General features: G+C 37.4%; 1 protein-coding gene across 4 annotated transcripts in view; it reads right to left on the reverse strand.

The window, feature by feature from the left end:
• Window positions 1–676: 676 nt before the first annotated feature.
• The window catches only part of Tmc1 (transmembrane channel like 1), a 159,085-nt gene continuing 136,698 nt past the window's right edge, over window positions 677–23,063 (reverse strand). For 2 of the 4 annotated variants that reach the window (XM_076928173.1, XM_076928171.1), the window contains 6 exons: window positions 20,371–20,438; window positions 13,784–14,023; window positions 10,426–10,551; window positions 6,903–6,981; window positions 6,711–6,762; window positions 1,945–2,290 (listed from right to left, as the gene is read on the reverse strand). In XM_076928173.1, the coding sequence (XP_076784288.1) occupies window positions 2,268–2,290; window positions 6,711–6,762; window positions 6,903–6,981; window positions 10,426–10,551; window positions 13,784–14,023; window positions 20,371–20,438 (588 nt within the window). In that variant the 3' untranslated portion in view covers window positions 1,945–2,267. Of the gene's footprint in view, window positions 2,291–6,710; window positions 6,763–6,902; window positions 6,982–10,425; window positions 10,552–13,783; window positions 14,024–20,370; window positions 20,439–23,063 lie in introns of all 4 variants that reach the window. The other 2 variants (XM_076928178.1, XM_076928175.1) reach the window with 2 other exon arrangements.

A 23,063-nucleotide genomic window follows, 5' to 3' on the forward strand; every position in this document is an offset into this window, starting at 1 on the left:
ACAGTACAGCTGAACTTTTTGTTATTATAAATTCCCAGATATAGTGTAAATTATATGCCCCCTGGGAGCAAAGGAAATCATTCAAAGGGTGAACTGAAGTGCAGTTTATTTTTCAAGCATGGTAAATCTCTCCAGATAATTAAAGTTATTTTGAGTATATTTCTCAGAGATTTTTATTCTACTCAGAGAGAAAATAGTTTACAGTCTAAATTTTTGTTTTCTTGCTTTGGCCATAGAAACAATATAAAATTAACCTCTAGCTGTGTGATCAGCCCAGTGAAAAGCTGTACAGAACAACTTTGGACCCAGCATTCACTGTTTCAGACATTTGTCTATGGACTCAATCATACAGACATGCTTTCAGGAGCTCTCTGGAGACTGAAGATTACAGTTTCTAAAATGCTTTACTTAAACATGAGAGTGTATGTAAGTGCTTTTAAAACCCAAGGTTGATTTTTAACGTGAAAAGACTGAAACTTGGCAAATGAAGTCTGAGTATTTATAAGATTAAAATACTTTCTAAAAGTATGCTGAATTTAGGAGAGGTTCACTGTTAGAAATATGTTGTCTTCTTTTTCATCCTTAAGAAGTAGAGCAAGGGCAACATTCTTCTGAATTTGGTGGTACCATAAACTGAGTCTCTGTATTACCACACAGTGCAAGAACAACCCTCATAGAAATCAATGCTACCTTTATTTATTTGTCTGCATTACAGTCTATTGATAACAAAAGCCTGGCAGCAGTTAATCCATTTCTTATATCATAGAACATTTTCCATGCATCTAACACAAGTCTTGTCTCAACTTCTATAAGTCAAATTGATTCAATTTAATTAAGAAGCATTTATGCAGTGCCCAACTGTGCATAGCACTGTATGAGACGTATAAAAGAATGAGAAGATATAATCTATGCTCCTATAATCTATCTATCTAGAGCTACATTCTAGATAGGAAAGATTATCTTTGCATGTAAGAATCAATAACAACCATAAAAAAAATCACAGAAAATATATAGATGATAAGCTGAGGATACAAATACGAGATTCTAAGGAATCCGGTTAGGAAAGTGATTGGAACTAGGTGCCAATCTGGAAAAAGGAATTGGAGGAACTGAGTCAGGAATTGGCAAGAGAACAATATGATCATTCCATGGCCAAGAGAAGATTAAAGAGAAAAAGTATGTCAAAGGACAACAAAACTCAGCACTTTAACTGCAGGAAATAGAGTTTGGCTTAGCTCTGGAAAGAGATGCTGTGGGTTAGAAGATATTACTGAGGTCACAGCACAAAACAAGGAGGGCTCTGAGTGCTATCATTCAGTGAACTCAAACTTTAGATAAACATGCTTAAACACAGCTATAATCTAAAACTGCAACTAAAGGCCTAATCTCAACAAAAAAGCAAAAGCAAATACTAACAACAACAGCCTAAATTCAGGAGAATTTATCATTGAGGGTTCAATGAGGAGACTCTGACTGGACAGCAATCATTTATGCTTCCTTCTTTCCTTAAACTCATAGAGGTCCGGTTTGTCTAACACTGCAGAGAATATCAAATCACATGTGACATTTCTCCTGAAAAGCCTCATTCTTTTCATGCTGAATCCAGCTGCAGATACAAAAGTGCTGATATGAGGGTTGGGCTCGTAGGTATAAAGACAAAAAAAAAAAAAAAAAAAAAAAAGATGCGAAGAAGAATAAGATATTTTAAAAGTGAGCCAATTCTCTTAAAATTCATATTTTATGAAGGTGACATTTATATAGATGAGAACCAAGTCAAGGCTAATGAATTAATTAGAAAAACAGTGCACACAAAACAGTAAGTGAGTGATCAAGAGTGCTTCATGCAGATAGTCCCAGATTTAGAGGGGAAAGGTTGTTGTAATAGTTCTTCCAATTTAGGAAACTAAACCAGTGTGTAAGAAAAAATTCATATAAGGAAATGTTGACTTTTAAAAAACATCCTATTAATTTTAGCCAGTAATTTGTATCACTATGTCACAAGCTCATTTAAAGTCCATTGTTTGAGACCATGTCAGGGAAGTGAGAATGTGTTGGAATCTGGAGAAATACACAATATGGTGAGATTCTTCTTGCTCAAAGAAGGCTGATGGTCCCTTGATAGATGGTCATGACCTTGGCTTTGCTGACTCATCGGTGGTAGAACTCGGAGCAGCAGTTCTCTGGTACTCGTTCACTGGCCCTAGCTCAGTCCATACAAAGATGGGAGTGAAGAGCACTTCTGAGAACCCCCAGAACACTTGATAACGTTACTGGCCACCAGCAGCTGCAGCTGTTTAAAAAAAGAGAGAGAGAAAGGTAAATGAAAAAGGACAAAATGAAAATTTAGCTTTCGGGTCACATAAAGTTTCTAACTGAGGTGCTTCAACATCTGTTATCTTCCCAATTTGCTCTACTTTATAACAATATTTGGAATTTTATACTGAAACCATTTTACAAAGTTCTCGAAGACTTTAGAGAATACTTATTTGGTAATACAGTTTAAGGAATTAATATAGAAACCCATTGTTTTCAGATAAAAGAGTTTGTTTTTGTCATTAGGCACTCAGTAGGCATTTTTTAAGTAACTGTAAACATTATGGGAACCAGATAATTATTATATTCTATATTATACCATTATTTTAAGCAATGAAGATAATAGTAAATCCTAACTAGAATTGTGTAGTAGAAATCAATACTTTCCACTCACAATTTAAAACACTAACTGGTAAGATTAAGTTCCATAGAAGCTATCAGGATGTTTCTAATCCTTCATGTCTTGCAAAAACTAGGCAATGTTCATCAATCCCCTGAGGCAGACTGCATCTTAATAGGTAAACACTCTCCAAGTAATTGTGTGGATTAAGCAGAATCATTATGAATAAAAATAAACTCACTGCTCTCTTAACATAGGAGATAATATTTGCCTAGACTCTGAAGGTAAGTGCACTGGATTGAACAAACACCCTTTGGGAGGGAGTATGAATGCCTGCTATGAAAGAGAGATCAGAAGCACCAGTGATTTTGGAAACAGAAAAACCAACAGGTAAACAAGAAACTTGTCAATTTGACCAAACAGAAATCTTAAACCTCTGGAGGGAAAAAAATAAGAAGCAACAGAATTTACACTGAAAAATCTCCAAAGATACAAGAGTTGGCAGAAACTGACTCTTCTAGCAATGAAGAACCAAGATAGGTATGGGGTTTTAGCTATCTAAGAGGCAATTAGAAGAATGTTGCACATGGGTTTCCTGAAGGAGTACATGGTACATGGCAGTAAGCCCAGGGCTTTAGAGGCTGAAGCCAGAGGATCATGAGTTCAAGACTCAAGACCAGTCTTGAGATACATTGGAAATCTGTACCAGTCTGAGCCACATAAAGAGACTTTATCTCAGAAAACAAAACAAGAAAGAAATCAGAGCCTCAGATCAATTCCATCCTTAGCCTCAGTGGATAACTGACTTCCTGTACTGACAGAAGATTGATGGGCTTTTGGGGCAGAAGGGGAAAATTTAAAAAAAAAAAAAAAAAGAAAGAAAGAAAGATGTTCAATATCTAGAAAACTACAGAGAGTACCAAAGTAAAGGAATGAAGCTTGAGTGAATGATTTATAAGCTGAAAGTTGAGACCCATGTCCTTGTCCCCACCATTTTGCTAGGCAAACATGTTCTTCAGGCTGAAGTCTGACCCTGACTTTTCTAGGATATCTAATGTGCCTGGGAAGAAAACCTAAAAGATACTGGTATGGGGTTCCTGAAGGTCTTTCTCCACAACCCTTACATATACTCAGACTTACAAACGTGCTTAGTATTTAGGATGCCCAGAGCCACAGATAGGCAGAGGACAGGTTGCAATGCCAACAAACGAGGGAGGAAGACAAAGCAGCTTCAAGTAAGAAGACTATGAAAATAATGAAACTTCAAAAAGAGGAATTAATATTTTCACAAAGAAAAGACAAGATGCTGTGACCTTCGGGAAGAACGAGATGCCATTTAGACACTAAGATGGTTTAGCAAAAGTCAAATTATGACAGCTGAAATAAAAATACCAAAAGAAAATTTGAAAATTAAATCTATGGAAACAGTAATTGTTAAAGCAAAACAAAGACAAAACAAAAAACCAGACTTTTATAAATAAAATAAGAATTTAAAGAAATGGTCCAAGATGTCAAATATTAGAAATACCACAAGTAGAAAATGAATGGAAAGAAGTCACTAACAAGTAACTCCAGAAAATTCCATGCAGTTAAAGAACCTGAGTTTTCAGAGTTGAATGTCCCACTGATAAGAGTACAAATAACAGAGATAGACTGTGCAAGAGTGTAATTGGAAGAGTAGCAGAAATTTAGATATTAGACTGGTGAAATATATAAAAATATTAATCTTAAGGAAATTAGTATTGTGAAAAAATCACATCCCAACCCAAATAAGTACATACAGGCAGAGTGCTTAGAGAGTAGATAATGAAAGAATCCTTCTTTTCACTATAATCAATGATTAATTGATAATAAAAAGAAGAGCTTAAGAAACAACAACAACAAAATTGCAATTTGGAGATGACTACCTCAAGATCCAAGTAACAGAGCTAAAAGTGTGTCTTGCTTAGTTGGGTTTGGGATGCTGAGAATGGGGCACAGCCATCAAGAATAGGGATGAGGTTGTAAAGGAGTTCACAATAATGAGCATTTCTGCTGCAGTTCTCCTATGTAGCTTTGGTTAGGAAAAGACTAGTTCATAAATTGTACATCACTGTCATTGCTCCTGTCAGCTCCTCGTCATTGATGCTACATTTCTGAGTGCTTGGAGAAAACAATTTCTAAAATGTTAAGTAAGCTTAAAGGAGACAAGAAAGCAATGTTTTGAGTTATGCTCTTGGGGCCATCTGGCACCTTTCCCCTTTCCTTCTGGGCCCTCCTCAGTGCATTCTGTGTACACTGGGGAAGCTGAACAAGTCTACCTCCTGGGACAAGTCCTCATGGGCTGCAGCCACTCACTCTACTGTTTCCCAGATCCAATGAGTGGTTCAGAGGGAAATAGTATGACCCAAGTAGTCTCAGTCTAAAATGAGAAGATTCCACAGAATTTTAAGGAGAGAAATCCCCTTGTTTCCATGAAGCTATTCAAATTCACAGCTCAGTTCTCTTAGGAGCTACAGTCTATGGGCAAGGACTTAGAAGTTGAACAAATACTACTGTGGTACCAGTCAGCTGCAGTGGAAGCAGGCTATTCTTGATTAGTTCATATGGAACTGGGCTTCCGGCTGAGCACATTCTAAGTGCTGGATCTAAAGTATCAGCTAGGGCTCAGGATGTAGATGTGATGGAGGATGGAGAAGAATAGCAATTTCAAGGTCACTTAGGCTGCGTAGTGTAAGACACCAGAGTTTAAGAAAACATCCTGAGCAACTTAGATTTTTATCTCAAAATTTCATTAAAAAATCAACAACAACAAAACCTAGTTTTTGTTTTTTAAGAAGAGATATATGGAATTTCAGTCCAGAGACAGAACTTGCTCAATACATATGAAGCTTTAAAGTTTTAACCTTCAGAGTAGCAAAATCAACAACAACAAAAAAACAGTTCTAAAGCCATAGAGGGCCGTGTTCATGTAGTTTGATAAATGTCTCTTTTTAAAAACTAAATTGATTAAAGTTGAATATCTTCAAAATTACTTACATGAGGTTAAAGTTCTCTGATAAAGAAATAATGTGAAGGTTCGGAATGAAGTCATAAATAAAGCTAGGAACTTGGAAAAAATTTTCACTGAGGTTGTTTGGTCTCTTTGTGCTCTTAATGTGATTGGTGTTTGCCAGTTGAGGTGGCCTTTATTTGAATAACTTTTCACTGTAGTATCTGCAGGGGATTAGGTGTAGCCCCACCCCTATGGACACACAAATCCTAGGTGTAGTATTGTGGAATAGTGCCAGTAAATAAAAATGCCTATAGGCTAAGTAAATTTGCTATTTATTTTTCTTACTATTCACAACACATGGCTGGGTACATCTGTAGATGCAGACACTCAGCAGTTGAAAGGTCAACTGTATTTTAAACACTGAAGAGGTTTTAAAGGCAGCTAAGGTACAGCGGTAATCCTAGCTCGCTTATTTATTTATTTATTTTTGAAGGCCAAGGCCAGACGATTGCAAGTTTAAGGAAAGCCCTGGTGACAGACTGTGTACAAGGGTGGCCTGGGAAACACAATGACGGCCCAGGCAAAAAATAATCAAATAAAAAGAAGGCTGAGATTAAAGCTTTGTGATACAGCACTAGGTTGACCATGGCTTCAATCCTCAGAGCTAAGAACATAATAAAAGTGAAAGGTAATGGGGTAGAACAGACTTCTGACAGCAAAGAGGGTGACTTCAGAAGAGGATTTCTTTGGTACTCTCCCAATTTTCCCACGTATAAAGCTAATTAGAATGAGCCCTAACATACTTGCTATTTGTACACGAGGGGAAAGTATTCATAGTTTTCTGTCAGTTGTTAAGATCACCTTTCACTAAGCTCTTGAAATTTTCCATTCCTTTTTTACCCCCTCCCATGGAAGAGAAACCAATACCCCAGATAGAAGCTTAGGAAGATCCGAGACAATGGATGGTGGGAAGGTTGGGATGACCTCCAAGGGCAATGATGCCTGGCCATCAAATGCCTCATGGGGAGAACAAGAGTGTACTGTTAGAAACACAAAACAGCCAAACAAAACCACATCTCCAACCTGCTCGAGCGGCTGCCATTTTCTTGTTTCGCATTTTGTTCTCCAAAGCTTGCTATGCAACACAAAGGAGAGAAGAGTACATTCAGATTTCTTCTACTTGACATTGGTAAATATGTTATAACATATATACATATATATGTAATTCAAATATATATAAATAAATATATATAATTTAAATCATTTATATTATACCTGTTTCATCTTCTTTTTGAGATCCAGATTTGCTGCTTTCTGGCCCTTGGCAGTAGCATTGAGATAATAGATGGTCAAACTAAATATTATGAATATAAAGTATAGTTAAAATTCGACAATGAATGAGATAAAGCCAGTAAGACAGTCTGAAGGTTTTTGATCTGCCACCTAGTATCACATTGGCCACTCCATGAGGCCCAACATTAGCATCTTGGGAATGTATTATTGTCAATTTAAATTCTAATCACATCTACCTTCTGAAAAATGGAATATTATTCAATATTTATTTTTATTATTATTTATTTATTATTACAATAGCTAGAGAGATGGCTCAGTAGTTAAGAGCACTGGCTGCTCTTCCAGAGGTCCTGAGTTTAATTCCAGCAACCACATGGTGGCTCACAACCATCTGTAATGGGATCCAGTGCCCTCTTCTGGTGTGTATGGAGACAGCTACAGTGTACTCACATATATAAAATAAATAAACTTTTTTTAAAAAAGAAGAAAAAAACTAGCAAGTCTGCTGAAGTCTAGGCAATGCGTTGAATACCTTGAACTTCCATGTTTGGCCTTCAGCTTTTATAACTAAGAATATAATCCTCAAGGGCATAACTTCATTAACATGATTTTTCTCCCATAGGATACACTGTTGGCGTTTTTCCCTCCCTCAAAAAGAAACTGTTTCACTGACAAATAATTTTGAATTTTAAATGACATTTACAATTCTAGAAAAAGCAAATTCCAGCTCAACTATTCTGGCAAAATAAATATCCTCATCTTCTCTTAGGGCAAAATAAAGCAGCAAAGGGCATTGCAATAAAGAAAAAAGATGGCTGGTACTGGGCCTCCCTGCAAATAACTGGAGATTGAACACATTTTCTCTGCCCACCCACATGCCAGAGAATATCCTTTATGAGCCATCTGGTGTTAGCAGTATAATTATTAACATGGTTTCATTGGGTTTATTACTTATGTGGCTAGCTAGAGCCTGCCTGAAATTACATACATGAAAACATCTGGGGCAGTGGCTGGCATGAAATTGTGTGTGTGTGTGTGTGTGTGTGTGTGTGTGTGTGTGTGTGTAGAATATGAATGCTCTCTGGAAAGCTTCTGGATATAGGTGAATGTAAGTCTCTCTTTTAGAAATAATATTCAAGTTCTGTGATTCCCTGTACATCTTCAATGAGTGTACCTCCTGGACACTTCCTTGCCTCAGCAAGGACTGATAGCACCTACAGAAAACTAACTTAAATGTTATGTGAACACTGAAAACCATCCAAGTGGATTTAATATAATCTACTGGGAAATTCAAAATGCTTAGAACATTCTCTAATTAACGGTAATAAAAATCCAAACCAATTTTAGGGGTCTCTTAAAAGGACGACACAAAACCATGGGATTTGGGGGAAAAATCAGTAATAAACTGCAATTTGGACTTTAAGTCAGCAGCTTAGAGGGAAATTCAACCCTTTCAAGGACATCTTTTTAACCCTTTCATGCTGCTGCCTTTTCTCTGTGTCAGGGACAGTGAAACTATGGATCACACATCAGAGTCAGTTCCCTAGATTGCTTTAGTTCTTGAACCAAGAATGCTTTTTACATGTCATGATCACTGTTTTCATCTGGACTATACTATTTACTCCTATATCTTTAAGAGTATGCCCTGAGCCTACCAGATATACCAATTTTTTTTTGCCATTGGGCTATAGGTATCTCGGGAGAGGTACAGATGAGGCTCAACAGATGTGTAGCCCCCAGTGCTATGTTATAGTGTCAACAGTTTCTTAACAGCCTTGGACTATTCCCAACAAGTGACCTCTTGTCCTTCTCATAGTCCCATTGATTCCAAACTTTGTTGGTCCAAAATGAGCAGAAAGAAGTGAAGCAAGAGGAAGAAAGGAGTCTTTGTTCCACTGATCAACCTCTTCATTTGGAAGCAAAGCATCCATGTGCTAATAACAATGTAACTAGTACAGCTACTTCGTAAGATTATTGTGGTAAAAAATAGTCACTGCTGGACACCTGAAACAGCAGCAGCCTAAATTCCTGGGGTAGGTTGGTACAGCTTTAGGGATGATTATTCCAATAGTGTTGCCCTTTTGTTTAAAAGGGTCTCCTAATAAAATACAAAAAGAGTAGCAAAAGCTGCCTTTTGGTTGTGTGTCTGTATGTGTGTGTTAGACAAGATTTCATCTATACTACTAAAGAGAGTTGGGAACCAAAGGCCACAGGATCCTTATTAACATTCTCTCAGAAGCCACACGTTCAAGAAATTGTGGAGAAGAAAATCAATTCGAGGGCCAGCTGGTGATTGATGCTTTTAACATGTATAACCCAAAGACCAAGTCTCAGATTCATAATAAAGTTCTATGCTATGCAACAGTAATCTTTTTTTATTTAGTAATCTGTTTATTTAGTCCTGAGTTATTATCTCTCCCATCTGGAAAGTATGAGGCTATAAAGCTGTGGACACTGGATTTATTAAAATGGGTGTACCTATGTCCCACTGTACCATGTTAGAATGTGTCTCACTTAGGAATGAGCATGCTGGGCCTGTAAGTCACTTTGTTAATTTATAAAATGAAGATGGGCCTTTCTCTCCTCACTTTCTGTGACTATAGCCATGCCAATGACTAACAGGAATGGTCACAATAACTGGGTTAGAATTCAGCATCTTCATTTCAATCTACATGGAGTTTCAACCCTAATTTTTGCTTCTTTCACCTTTAAGTAAGTCCAACCCAACATCAGCATTGCAGACACAGCTTCCCTGGAGATGGCTTCATACTTGTTGCCCTTGACCTAGAGCAGTGGCAATCCCAGACTTTCCCATTAAGAAGGGCTGGCAGGTGAAATGGGAAATGTCTGCCTTGGTTCTTCCAGAGCAAGCATATTTTGTACTGCAAAAGTCCAAAGTCCAAAGCCCGTGGAAGAAAAGTAGAAGCAGAATTTTCCTGCTACTGTTTTCTTTTTTGTAGTAAATCACTCTGACTTTGCAGGGATAGACTAGAGAAACTGGGAGATTCTCTAGTCCTCTGATGCTGTCGCTATGAATGCATAGTTACTGACAGGCCTCTTTTTAAAAAAAAAAAAAATTGAGTAATTTCTAATGCTCCTTGGGCCTTTAACCCTAAAATATAGCCTAGAGGGTCCCCAAGGGGACATTAACACAGAGGCTCATCATTTCTGCTTTCACAGCCATCTGCTTTATGGAACAAGAGGTGGGAGCTGTGCTGGGAAGAGAAGCTCAACATGCTGATTAGATTTAGCATTTAGCATTTATGTTTCCCTTGCTTTAGCTGTTTACTGATCATTATTTTGGTTACTTGGGAACAAATCTTATCATCCTAGGAAGGCAGAGACAGATGCAGATGGCTGTGAATCGCATGCAGCAGGAACAGAAGATGGTTCGAGTAGTTTAAGTGCCCACCCGCATGTAGTCAGTCAGGAATTTGGTTAGGTTTCAGCACAACACTTTGGAGAGAAAAGGGGACTGGAATGGAGCCTGAGAAGAAACACGTACACCATCACCAGAATGACAGCAATGACAAGGCCGGGGTTAGAAAGCTGCCTCAGGATCTTCGCCATCCAGCTTGGGAAATCGTGTTCCAGGGTCTCACCAATGACTTCAAACATTCTGTTTTTACCACTGGTGGTGGTAGTGGGGGATTGAATTTAAAACAAAGATAAGAAAAAACATGGTTAAAAATCTAATATTCAGCAGCATACCTTGTTAACAGAGAGAAATGTGATATGAACAGGCTCCGTCAAATGCACATGCGTAGGCAAAGCTCTTAGGAAAATTATTCACAGCTTCAGAAGATTTTTTTTTTAATATTGTACCTCTAAAATTTGATTGAGTGGTATTTTGTGTGTGGCAAATAAATCACTCCTGAGCCAGCTGCTCTGGGAGGAAGCTCTCGATGAGCTCAGTATGCAGTACACCCAATTTTAATTGGCTTTGAAAAGGAACACAAGAAATAAACTGGTGGTATAAAATGTACAAATAATCTAACATTTCATTTTACAGTAGCTTCTACTCATTGTCCTTCAGAACTCCTGTTTCAGAGATCTAAATAGGCAGCTACCCTCCTGAAGGAGGAGCTTTTCCCACTCAAGTCTCTGCTGCTGGACAGCTCCCAGTAAAAACCAGTCAAGGGTTTAGTTACAGGAAAATCAGCTCCTATAAACCAGGAAAACTGAGTGCAAAATATTTTAATTCATAGTAGAATGTCTGGAATTGAGGAACTATTCACTGTGTCTTTTGAATATGTACGCTGATCCTGATATAAAACATGCTATAACTCACACAAAAGTGAAGTAGGTGTATTCTTAGCATAAACGTTAGTACAGTATTTTATGTTTACTTTTATCTTTTAGTCTTTTAATCTAGACAAAATTGATATGCCCCACAATCCCCAGATGGCATGGAGTTCTTTTCCCAGCTACAAATTAGGCAAATACTGTCTTTCAACAAACATAGTGTGACCTCACCCCAAGTAGTTATCAGACTATAGAACATAGTATTTTCCTTCACAAAGGACAGATAAAAGCTGATACATAATGTCTAACTGTAAGTGACTAATGAGGGCAGTAACTTCAAGCACTGGGCTCACTGTTAAGTCTCCATATAATCTTGGCTCTATTGTCTGACCTCAGATTGATGACGTCTGCATAGATCTGTTGTGCTATTGTTTTAGGCTCTTGAGAGCATGAATAGTATTTAACTGTTAAGTGTTTCTAGACATTTTAACTTATATAAGATGATTGTTTGACAGGAAGAAAAATATAAAATTGCTGCAATATAAGGAGAAGGACAGGGAAACACGAATTATAAACTGCTCAGAATTAATAATGCAGATATGAGGGAGGTAGCCAACTGGAGAAAACATGACTGGACAATTAGAAATATTTTCTTCATATTGTTGTCACAGAACTAATTTTTAAGTTACCCAACAGTTTCAATCAAATCTACTTAGTAACTTTTTAAACAATTTTCTAGAAACCTTGTCAGAAGGCACTAGAAAAACAGCTTCACTGGGTAGGTGAGTGGCCTATAGACATCTTAGCTGAAGACACACCAGTAACTTGAGAATAACTGGACAGTTCCAATCTGAGGATAAAATTGTAGTTTCATATTAACCTCCTTCAAATTCATTGTTGCTGGTTTGCTGCCCAACCAGGGACCAGCAATGTGGTCTAGGAACTTTTCCTCAGCAGGAGGACAATGACTCATCTCCCAGTTTCTAAGGGTGACAAACCACAAGAAATGTGTTTCCTGGTCTCATTCTAGAACAGATAGCCTTTCTGATCCTTGGAGTAAAGTGGGGATAGGGTGGGAATGGACTGCGATGGTTTGAGTTAAACATTGGTTTGCTCCAAAAGAAGATGGCAAAAAAAATAATAATAATTGAAATTTACCTGTATCTTTCTGATGCTCTACTGAAAACTTAAAGAGCTCCCTGATTTCAAAATAAAGATATTGATACAATCATTGCATCTGAATTTCTCAACCAGAAACTTATGGTAAAAGTCACACACTGGGCTATTGTTACAATCTTTTGTTTCCCAGTAAAAAATCAGTGTAAGATGGTGTTGCCAAGGAATCCAGGAAACCAGCTGGGATGTAGCTTAAGAAGATAAATTGTACACTCCAATACAACATCACAGAGGTACGTTTCAGTTAATGAAAGATTTTTCAAGGGCTTCTGTTTTGAATTTTGCTCTTAGATTAAGATCTCGGCTTCAAGATTGCAATCTCTTATTTAGTCTCCAGATGTCACTGTCTGCATTATTTATTTCAACCTAACATGCCAACAGATATGTACATGCACACACGAGTGTACAAGAAACAATATTTATCAGCATCAGTTTCCCCAAATCTAATAGGCACCATCTAGTTCTAAACTATTCTCTGATTTAGTTCTGATTTAGCATCCACTTTCTTTTCCAGTAAAACAATAACTGAGGTAATTATTAGTATGAAAATATGAACCCTTTTTACTTAATCTTAGGCAACAAACCTCTTTCTGTTAAAAACCTTCTTCAGTTAAATCTCTTGGATGTGTCAACACAAAGGGAACACTCTATTTGACATTTGCATTGGGTCTAACATTCTGAAGGCTTCCTGCCTTCACTTTCTTTTCATATCCAATGAATGCCGACCATGACAACATGTGGAGATAACTGGGAGACCCACAGTAGGTTGATGAGTAGCTTATAGGGAATGAAACCCCATCCTCAAGATCCCAGAAACTGCTTTTTCATGTGTGTCATAAAGAACTACAGAAAAGCTAGCTTTAACTTGAATCAAAGTACTTCCCTGAATCTTGATTGCTGACTTGAGGGACAGGTGGGTAGAATACAGATGTGGAACTAAGGAGTGTACAAATTTTCAGTTGATGGAGGCTTTTTAGATCACAACATACATAATAACTCTTTCAACACACATCATTATTTTATAATGATTCCACCTATTTTTAATGGGTGGGAGGTTTCTTTTCAAGGTTCAGATGAAATCTAATGATAGTTAATTTATGTGTGAATGTGATGATATACTAGTATCAAGAAAATATTCACGTTTAGACTAATGTAGTCAAGCCTTGCTCTTGGCTATCTGAATGTGGAAACAGCTGAATCCAACATCTATATTTTGTCCTTACAAAATCTAGAGCAGCATATTTTGCCTTTTTGATTCTCAGTTGACACAATAGATGGAAGTTGTCTGAGATGTCACATGATGACATGACTACCAAAGAATCTCATTTCTACCAATGGGAAAAAAAATGTCAGTTTTTAAAAAGCCTGTATAGCAAGTAGACATTCTTATTTCAACCCCTAAAGGAACACTATGCCCAAGTCAAATCTAAAATACAAGAGACCTGAAGGGCCCACAATCAAAAGATGGTGGGAGGGAGACAATCATGTACAGGACAGGCATGGTGGACAGGAAGAGGATGAGTAGCAGCATGCCAAGGTAGAAGTTGTTGGATCTGGAAGCTTTGAAGACCCTGGCCTCGGGAACATTGCAGCACATCACAGCCCAGCACTGGAAATACATGGATGTGTGGAGTCGGAGGATGTTGATGCCTGGGAGGCTAGGAGCAAAGAAGGAGCCCATCCTAGGAAGGAATCAGAACACTGCTCAGTTCCAACTCTTTATAACCAACATGTACATACCTGCTCATTTTACATTGCTCTTTTTACCAAAATCAGAAACCATGTTGCCAAATACAACCATGAAGATCGTGTCTATAAATAGTTCTGACTAGCCTACTCTCACCTTCTAAACAAGTTTTACTATTTGCTCTATTTTTATAGGTATTTTATGTAATTTTTCATAGAAATTGTCATAAACAAAATGTCTCATTAGCAAATACAAACACTATGAATAAACAAATGTTACAATTCGTTTGCTTCTTTATTTCTTCTGCCCTTAAAGTGAACTTAATTCCTTCCAATACTCCTATCATTGACTAATTGTTTCCAAATACAAGTTTTCAAATAATAACTCCTTAAGGGCTCTCATTCTGTTCAAATAAACTGTAAAATTTGGTTAGTCACATTTTCCATTGATAATGTTTGCAGTCTAATGATATTTTTATCTTTGTAGTAACTCTGCTGCTTGAGAGCTGATGAGAAAGCTACCGATGTCTCACATGCCTCATTCGTTGAACTCCATTTAAATTTAGTTTTTATTGATCTAGAAAACACAGTGTTTTCTGTAACTGACTTTTTAGAAGTACTATAAAATACTATTTTAAACTAAAGCTGCTCAGGTGACTTCATTGTTTACTTGATGTCTTAGTCATTTCAGGAAAAATTAATTTCAGTTTTGCTTGATGAGAAAATTCATTCGTACAGTAATCTGTTTTTCAATCTAGCAGTTAATAACCAAAATAAAATTAGTGCTGTTTTCATAAATAGAGTGAAGACCTGTTTTTCAGCTGTCCCAACTATAATAAAGCCTTCAGAATTTTAGTGTTAAAATTTTGTACTTCCTGAGTACACATAGTAGCTCTTTGAGTGGTTAGTTTTACCTGTCAACTTGACACAAACTAGTATTGGCTGGAAACGAAGTCTTAATGAGGAATTGTTTAAATCAGGTTGAGTTGTGGGCATATCTGTGGAGAATTATTATGATTACATTAATTAAGTTGCAAGACCTCACTGTTGGTGGCACCATTCCCTAGGCAAGGGATCATGAACTATGTAAGTGAAGAAAGTAAGTTGAGCACATGTATTTATGTACTCATTCATTGTTCTCTGCTTTTTGTTATAGTTGGAATATGACTAGCTCTTTCAAGTTTTTGCTACCTTGACATCTCTAATATGATGGGCTGTTACCTGGAATTGTGAGCTATAGTAAGTTATTCGTCCTAAAAATTGCTTTCATCAGGGTATTTTTAATCACAATGGGAGAGAAAACTAAAGAACTAAGTTGAAGAAAGCTTAGGAGACTAAAGAGACATTTTTTTTTTAAAAAAAAAATTGTCAACAGAAATTATCTTCTGCCTTAATTGCACTTGAAACATCCTAAAGTTAATCCTTTGAAATATGAAATCTTGCCACACTTCAATTAGTTTGTTTGTAGGATGCCAAGCAACGAATTTGAATGATGTCATGGTGAGCTGACTGAAACTTTATAAGAAGTTGTGTTTTAATGGGAAGATAAGAGTTTAAAACAGCACTGTGAGCCTTTGCCAGAAACTAGCAAGAATAAAGTTGGAACTCAAAACAACAATAAGTTACCAATTATACCAGTTAATTAGAATTACTAAGTTTGCACCTGGTGCTAATCGGGCTCACCATGTTCTAAAACTCAGGGTTGTATACATGACTTGTTTGGACCAATAAATTATGATTACACATAAGATACCTAAGCTCTGAGTGAAAACTTTACCAATCCTGTGTGATTTTTGTGCTCTTCTTTTTCAGCTACCCTGGGACCAATGTTCCAGGTAGAGGCTATTGCATCAGTAAACATCTCTAAAGTAAGGCTAAGGCATGGAATCAGAGCTCTTCCTCACCCTGCACCAGATATTTCCTTTAAATTGTGAATATAGGAGGAGTTGTTTCATTTATACAGAACCTGAGTCCAAATTCAAAAAACTAGATTTTCCTAAAATTATCTCTCTCTCTTTCTCTCCATCTCTGTCTCTCTGTTACTGTTTCTGTCTCTGTCTTTGTCTGTCTGTCTGTCTGTCTGCCTCTCTGTCTCTCTCTCTCTCTGTTTATGTGTACACAAACACTATATTTAAGTGATCTACAGTACCAAAAGAATGTTCTTCAAGAGATATTACCATTTACTCTATAATACATTTGTGGTAGAATGTGAAATAGTTATGTTAAGCATAATTATAACTTGATTACCATTTTCAGTTGGAAGTTAAACATGATATAAAGAGATATGATGGTGTGTCAAGTTGACAAGAGGTAGACTTGTGAACTTGTGATGACTAGTTTGGTTGTCAACTTAATTCCATTTTGAAGTAACCAGAACCTAAGCAACTTGGCATACCTGTGAATGGGGTTTTTTGTTTGACTGGGTGGGAGACCCAGTCTGAATCTGCATCATTTGACATCAGAAGAGCTACCTTAAATCTGAGCCACACTTTCTGGTGGCAGTCCACATAAAAGAACATGGAAGAAGGAAGTTTGTGCTTTCTGTCTGCTTGCCCTTAATCTCACTGTAAAACTCGTTTATCCGGAGTCATTCTTCACTGGTATTTAGAACTTACTTCTTTGGAATTCCAACATTAACTGAAAAATCAGAGCTGTATAGGATCTCCCTGAGACAGCAGCACCAGACTGCAACTGGGAGAAATCCAGTCTCATAGACTGAATCACCACTAGATCTTTGAAATTTCTGTCAAGAGACAACCAGACTATTTCATTCTATTAGTTCTGGAGAGCCCTGACCTAGTACAATAGGTACACAATAATTTCAATATAAACACAGACATGACTTGAGATGCATAACCTAGAGAAAACAAGTACTGGCATAACAATGCCTTGATCTTAATGCATGGTTTTGTAGCAATAAGGGGAGCCGCCAAATAAAAGACCCTTCCCTTTGCTTTTTGTCATCTGAGAAGAAAGCCATTTTATTTATTTATTTATTTATTTATTTATTTATTTAATCAAATTGTAATTTTTACTTTTTCACACAGGGGTTATAAACACAAAAAGGCAGGATGAGGGGAAGGGGATGGTCAGGCCTCTATCCTCGCCTTCCCAAGATTAGAATCACCACGGCCCTTCTATACTTAGAGAAGGGAAAAGATGTCAGGGGCAGCCCGGCTTATACACTGACGGCCTAAAATCAGCCACAGGCCTAAAGTCAGCAACAGGCCTGACATACATGCCTGCTAAAACAAAGTCTTGGGTCTCTGTGGAAAAACACTGAAACAGATGGCTATAAGCTATTGTAAACAGGCAGCTTTGGTGGAAATTTACAAGCCTGAGTAGTCATAGACCTTGTAAATAGGCAGCCTTGGCAGATAGTACCAACTTAGATAAGGACAAGTGAATCATAGGCAGAGTCATAGCAACCTGTCTCCTGAACCTTCACCCAGCCTGTTCTGGAAGACATCTGTACTCCATCTGAACACATACGCTCCTGTGTCATCCCCTTTTCCTCATCCTGCCTTTTTGTGTTTATAACCCCTGTGTGAAAAAGTAAAAATTACAATTTGATAAAATAAATAAATAAATAAAATGGCTTTCTTCTCAGATGACAAAAAGCAAAGGGAAGTATCTTTTATTTGGTGGCTCTCCTTATTGCTACAAAACCATGCATTTAAGGCATAAATTACTCAAATCTGAAAAACTGAAAAACAATGATGGGAGAAAGATGTCAGGACTAGATGGAAGGTACCCAATGGATCTGAAACCTTTCTCTCACATGTCACCATTGAATGCCTACTGTCCCTTGTATATTCTGTTGTTTTAAAAGCTATTATGGGCTTTTCACATTTCAGCAAAATATTACAGAAATGGATGGTATTTAGCATTTAAGTGTACAAAAGAAGTTTCATTGATCATTAAGCCAAACCATAACAAATGTTTTCACTTTAATAACATCTGCATAAGTAATGTATAATCTTCAACTCAAAGCAATAACTGAATGTCTCTAGTCACACACCAATGGAATGGAACATTAAGATCCCTTTCATGTTTTGATTATTTCAATAGAAAATGGTTAACTTGGTCAATAGCTCCTCATGTTTATGAAGTAACAGAATCACAGTGTATATGAACCCTGCGCAAAAGGAATCAACTATTCTTACATGTTCCCTCCTTCACTTTCCTATCATACCACATCCCTAGTCCATCAGTAACCTCTTGGAAGTTGGTCAAAGCCTATCCACACAAAGTACTGACCTCATGGTAAATAACAGGACAATAGTTTGCCTCTGGGACTCAGGAGTGTGTGTTTCCTTGGTATATTCACAAACCATAAATCACTTCTTGAATTATAAAGATCTAGAGTGTTCTGTTTTACTTGTGCACAGCCTAATTGACTCGCAGACAAAATTTTATATGTAATTCAAAACCTAAACTTTCCTAAAATTATATCCTCTTGTCCCTAAAGTCCTAATCAAATTCACCATAAGAGATCCTGCCCAGTATAGAAAAATGAGCATGAAGCGCCAGTGTAGAGAATTTAAGCATGCAACATTCTGCCCATTAGCAAACTGTAAAAAAATTATATTTTCTCAGTATTGTAATATGAATAATAGAAACTAGTCTCAAAATTACAAGCAAAATCAATCCAGGTGGCAATTACAATGGCTTTTCTGAGAATAAAAGTGGTTTCCAAGCCAATCTGTTGTGTTATCTCTGAAAGAACACAATAGATATTCATCAGAAGTCAACTCTTGCAGCATCACCAGTCCAGAGGCACTGGGAGCATTGTATAGATGCCACAGGACAGAGAAGCAGAACCTATGTCACTCTAGTAGATGTGCTGGTCACTTCCTGCCATGCCAGATGCTTTCCCTCTGGGAGGCAAAAGATCAAAATCCATAGGAGGTGCTTTCTCCCTCTCCTGCCTATGAGTGATCACTGGTGGACAACCATGTCATTCCTCCCTACATAAACAATAAAGGATTCGTTCCACTCCTTAGTGACTGCTGGAGCAAAAGGTACTTTTTACAAAAAGTTAGTTACACAAAGTAGAAAGTAAGAAAGGGAGCAGGAGTTACATGCTTAACCATGTCTGGCTTGATTACCAAGGAAATAAACTTTTAGATTATTGGGACTGGTTCACCTATGGAGGCACAAATTTGACAGGTCCTGTATGGAGGCTGGGGGTTGGCCTTATGTTACTGAAGCAAAATGGTTTTTATGTTTTTAGAGGGCTCCAGGATCTGTCAGCATACATTAAGTCTAATAATTTGGTTGAAGACGTTGAATAATATATAAAGTTTATAGAAGGAAGAAGAAGAAAGAAGAAAGAAGAAAGAAGAAGAAAGAAGAAGAAGAAGAAGAAGAAGAAGAAGAAGAAGAAGAAGAAGAAGAAGAAGAAGAAGAAGAAGAAGAAGAAGAGAAGGAGGAGGAGGAGAAGGAGGAGAAAGAAGAGGAGAGGAAAAAGAGAAGAAGAAGAGGAGGAGAAGGAGGAGGAGGAAAATGCTAACTAAAACAGCATTGTAGTAAATGTGGTAAAACAGCATTGTAGCTGGTAGCACAAAATACTACCTTCAGCATATATCTCTAGGAAGAAAACAGAGCCCCACTGTAACTGCCTGTGGGCTGGGGTGCTCCACAGGGAGAGACAGATTCTAACACATCATCCTCAAATGAATTGCATGCTGCGATTCAATTTTGAAAAGCTCAAAACTGATTTTCACTCTATCAAGTTATCATAACCTGTCAGAATTCACAGTGAAAATGCTTCTACTTAATAAAAGATATGACAATCTTTTCATATCAAAATAGAAAGTCCCTTGTGCAAATGGCTGTGTTCAACACATTACAAAATGAAGATCTTATTTTTAACTTGAACTTCCAATAAGCTGTTTGATTTGGTAAAATTTCTTTTAAAAAATAGTTATCAAGTATGCTTTTAATATGCTTAGTAGTGACAGGAAATTGTCATCAGTTTTTCCAAAGTAATGTACAACTTAGTTCATTCCTTATAGGAGATGATGGGACTGCCTATTGATGAGTGATGTTTTCCCATTGGATACTGGTGTGACAGAAGGAAAGAAGAGAATCTTCAAAGCACCCCGGTATAAAGATCCTAGACTACTAATTTTTACTGGAGGAGAACTGTGCTGGTGGACTGATGATTTCAAATGTGGGGGGAAATTAAGCTATCCACAACATCTATCTGTACCTCAGAAAATAAAGTACTGGAATTCATAGAATGGGAGTATTCTTTGACACCTAACTGCAATTCCTTCTACAACAATGTCCTTAGAGACTTCTCTGTAAATGCTTAAGTGCCCAACAGCTGACATACCAGATCATGCCTTGGTTGAAGATCAGAGCAAGGACGTTGCCACTGATGTCGAATTCTGTGTATGAAGGCTAGAGAAAACACACACACACTGGATTAGCATCTCAAACTGAATGTGCACCCAAACAAGTGGCTTCACATCAACATGCCTACGCCCACTGCTTCCCTTAATGATAGTAGTAGAATAATGACAAAAATACATAAAATGAGAAGCATGTAAACCTTTTCAACATGCAAAGACTCATGTTAGAAGCCAGTCATAGGGCTGGTATAATAGCTAAATGGTGAAAGGTGCTTGCTGCCAAGCATAACAATTTGCATTTGATCCCTTGCTTTTTTTGACCTGGTGAGTCTACTGGTAGAAATTTATCTTAACAATGCTACCTGATATGCTGATAATTTAATGAGGAATGATGAAACCATTTAAGTGGACAATATCATGGTACAATATACTTGTACCATGATATACTGTTGCTGATATCTGTGATAACTGTGAAGACTATTATATCAGTGAAAAATGTGCTTTTCTGTTAAATAATATATATTAGTCTAGTTGATATTTTCATGTATTATTTTTGAAGAAACTCTGTATGGGGACATATATTTTAAGAAGGCCAGTAAGTCATCAGCAAATGGGGATGACACAGAACTTTGTATATTTAACATTTTTGACAAAAATATGAATTATCTTTACAATAAAGTAAATATAAAAGAACTATAACAAAATGCAGAAAACACTAAACTGAATGCCCAGTTATCATATCATAAACAATATTGTCCAGCTACTCTTGTTAGAGAGGCCACCAATATATTGCAGTAGGCACCTGTCTCAGAGCAGCCCTTCCAAAGTCTTTCTGGTAACACCTTGGCCATCCTCATAAGAAAGCTTCTAAATTGATGGACTTCCTGCTAATCAGCATGGCCAATAAAATTGATTCCTACTTAGTATGAGATAGCTAGGCTCAGGGTAGACTAGCAAATTGAACATACAAATGGAGAGGACCAAGAAGACTGCACAAGACAAACATAGAGAATGGTGGACTCTTAGCAACACTCCAAATCTGACTCTCTCCAGTCCCAGTAATAACTCCATCCCTCAACTCACACATACATACACATACACACACGTGCACATAAATTCACACATATTAGTATGCATACATATAACATATATATGCATATATATATATATATATATATATACATACATATAAACATACATCCACACATGCACATACATACATCCGTACACATCCATACACATGGCCACATACACATAAACATACCATTTTGACCCAAGAGTACCTCATTGTTTTTATACCTAAGAACTTAAGAGGCAGACTCGAAATAACACTGTAGAAGAAAATACCAGTATGCATTATATATGCATCTGAAATTGCCAAAGAACTAACTGAAGTAATGTGGAGGCATATGTAAATAGACTAGGTCTGATTTGAGTGCCCAACAAAGCTCTGCCTTTCTGGGTCTCTTCCCAAAAGTCTTATGAATTCCAGCCTCATTTATATCACTCCTTCCACCCCAAATACTATTTTCCTTCATAACTTAAAAATGTAAACAATCTACCTTGAAATATATCTAGGGCATAAATAGAAAACATTACAGAATAAGATTTAAGATGAAACATAATTTTAAAAAAACAACCCTGGGTGTTTTTATTAAACCTGGGTAATTTTAAAATTAACTCATTCAAGACAGTTGATACATGCAAAGTATTTAGCCTGCAGATTTTGGCAGGGGCGGGGGGGGGGGGGAGCAAAATGGTCTCAAGATACAAAACAGCCTAAAGCTTATATTCTAAAATCAACAACAGAAAGTGTTCTTCACATCAACAGCTCGGTGAGATCAGAGATCTAACTTACCTGACATGCACAAAAGCTCAGCTTTATACCCTAGTCCCAACATAAAGCGTGTATGGAGGTGCATGCCTGTAATCTGAGTATGTCGGGGGTGAATCAAGAAGACTGGAATGTTCAAGATCATTCTTGGGTCTAGACAGTAAATCAGGAGCTAACTTTGGATAGGTAAGATCCTATATAGAGAGAGATAAAAAAGAAAGGAGGGAGAGAAGAAGGGAGGGAGGGATGAAGGAAGGAAGTAGGGAGGGAAGAAGAAAGCAACAATGTCCTTGATTTGGACACTATGAGCTGCCGATCTCTCGGCCACTGGAGGGCTTCGTCCCGTGCTCTCTATGCTTTTTACTTTGGAGCTTAATTTTTGCCCAGAGCCTGTATGATCCCAGTACACATTTGAACAGTGCTCAGTTGGGTGGTCTGCATCATCAATGGCCTGGAAGAGCTTCTCTCTGTCATTTTAAGAATCAAACCTTCAACTGTGGTCTCTCTTGGTATCAGGATTTAGCCTAGTGTGGGACATGCAACAAACCCAACCCTTCAGGTTCTTCCTCTTTTACTCTCCCACAAGTCACTTTGAATGAGATGTGTGACATTTAACTAGTTGACTAGAAAAGCAGAAAGGAGGAGCTGGAGCTCTTGGTCACTGACCAAGAGCACTGGTGGCAAAAGGTCTCACTCAGTTCAGTTCCCAACACTTACATGGCCAGGTTCACAGCTACTTGGAATTTCAGTTTCAAACCTCATTTCTGAGGGTACTGACACACATTTGGTGCATATGCGTACAGGGAGATACTCACACATTCATGTAAGATAAAAAATAAA

This window comes from Arvicanthis niloticus, chromosome 1, assembly GCF_011762505.2.
Source record: "Arvicanthis niloticus isolate mArvNil1 chromosome 1, mArvNil1.pat.X, whole genome shotgun sequence".
NCBI classification, from domain to species: Eukaryota; Metazoa; Chordata; class Mammalia; order Rodentia; family Muridae; genus Arvicanthis; species Arvicanthis niloticus.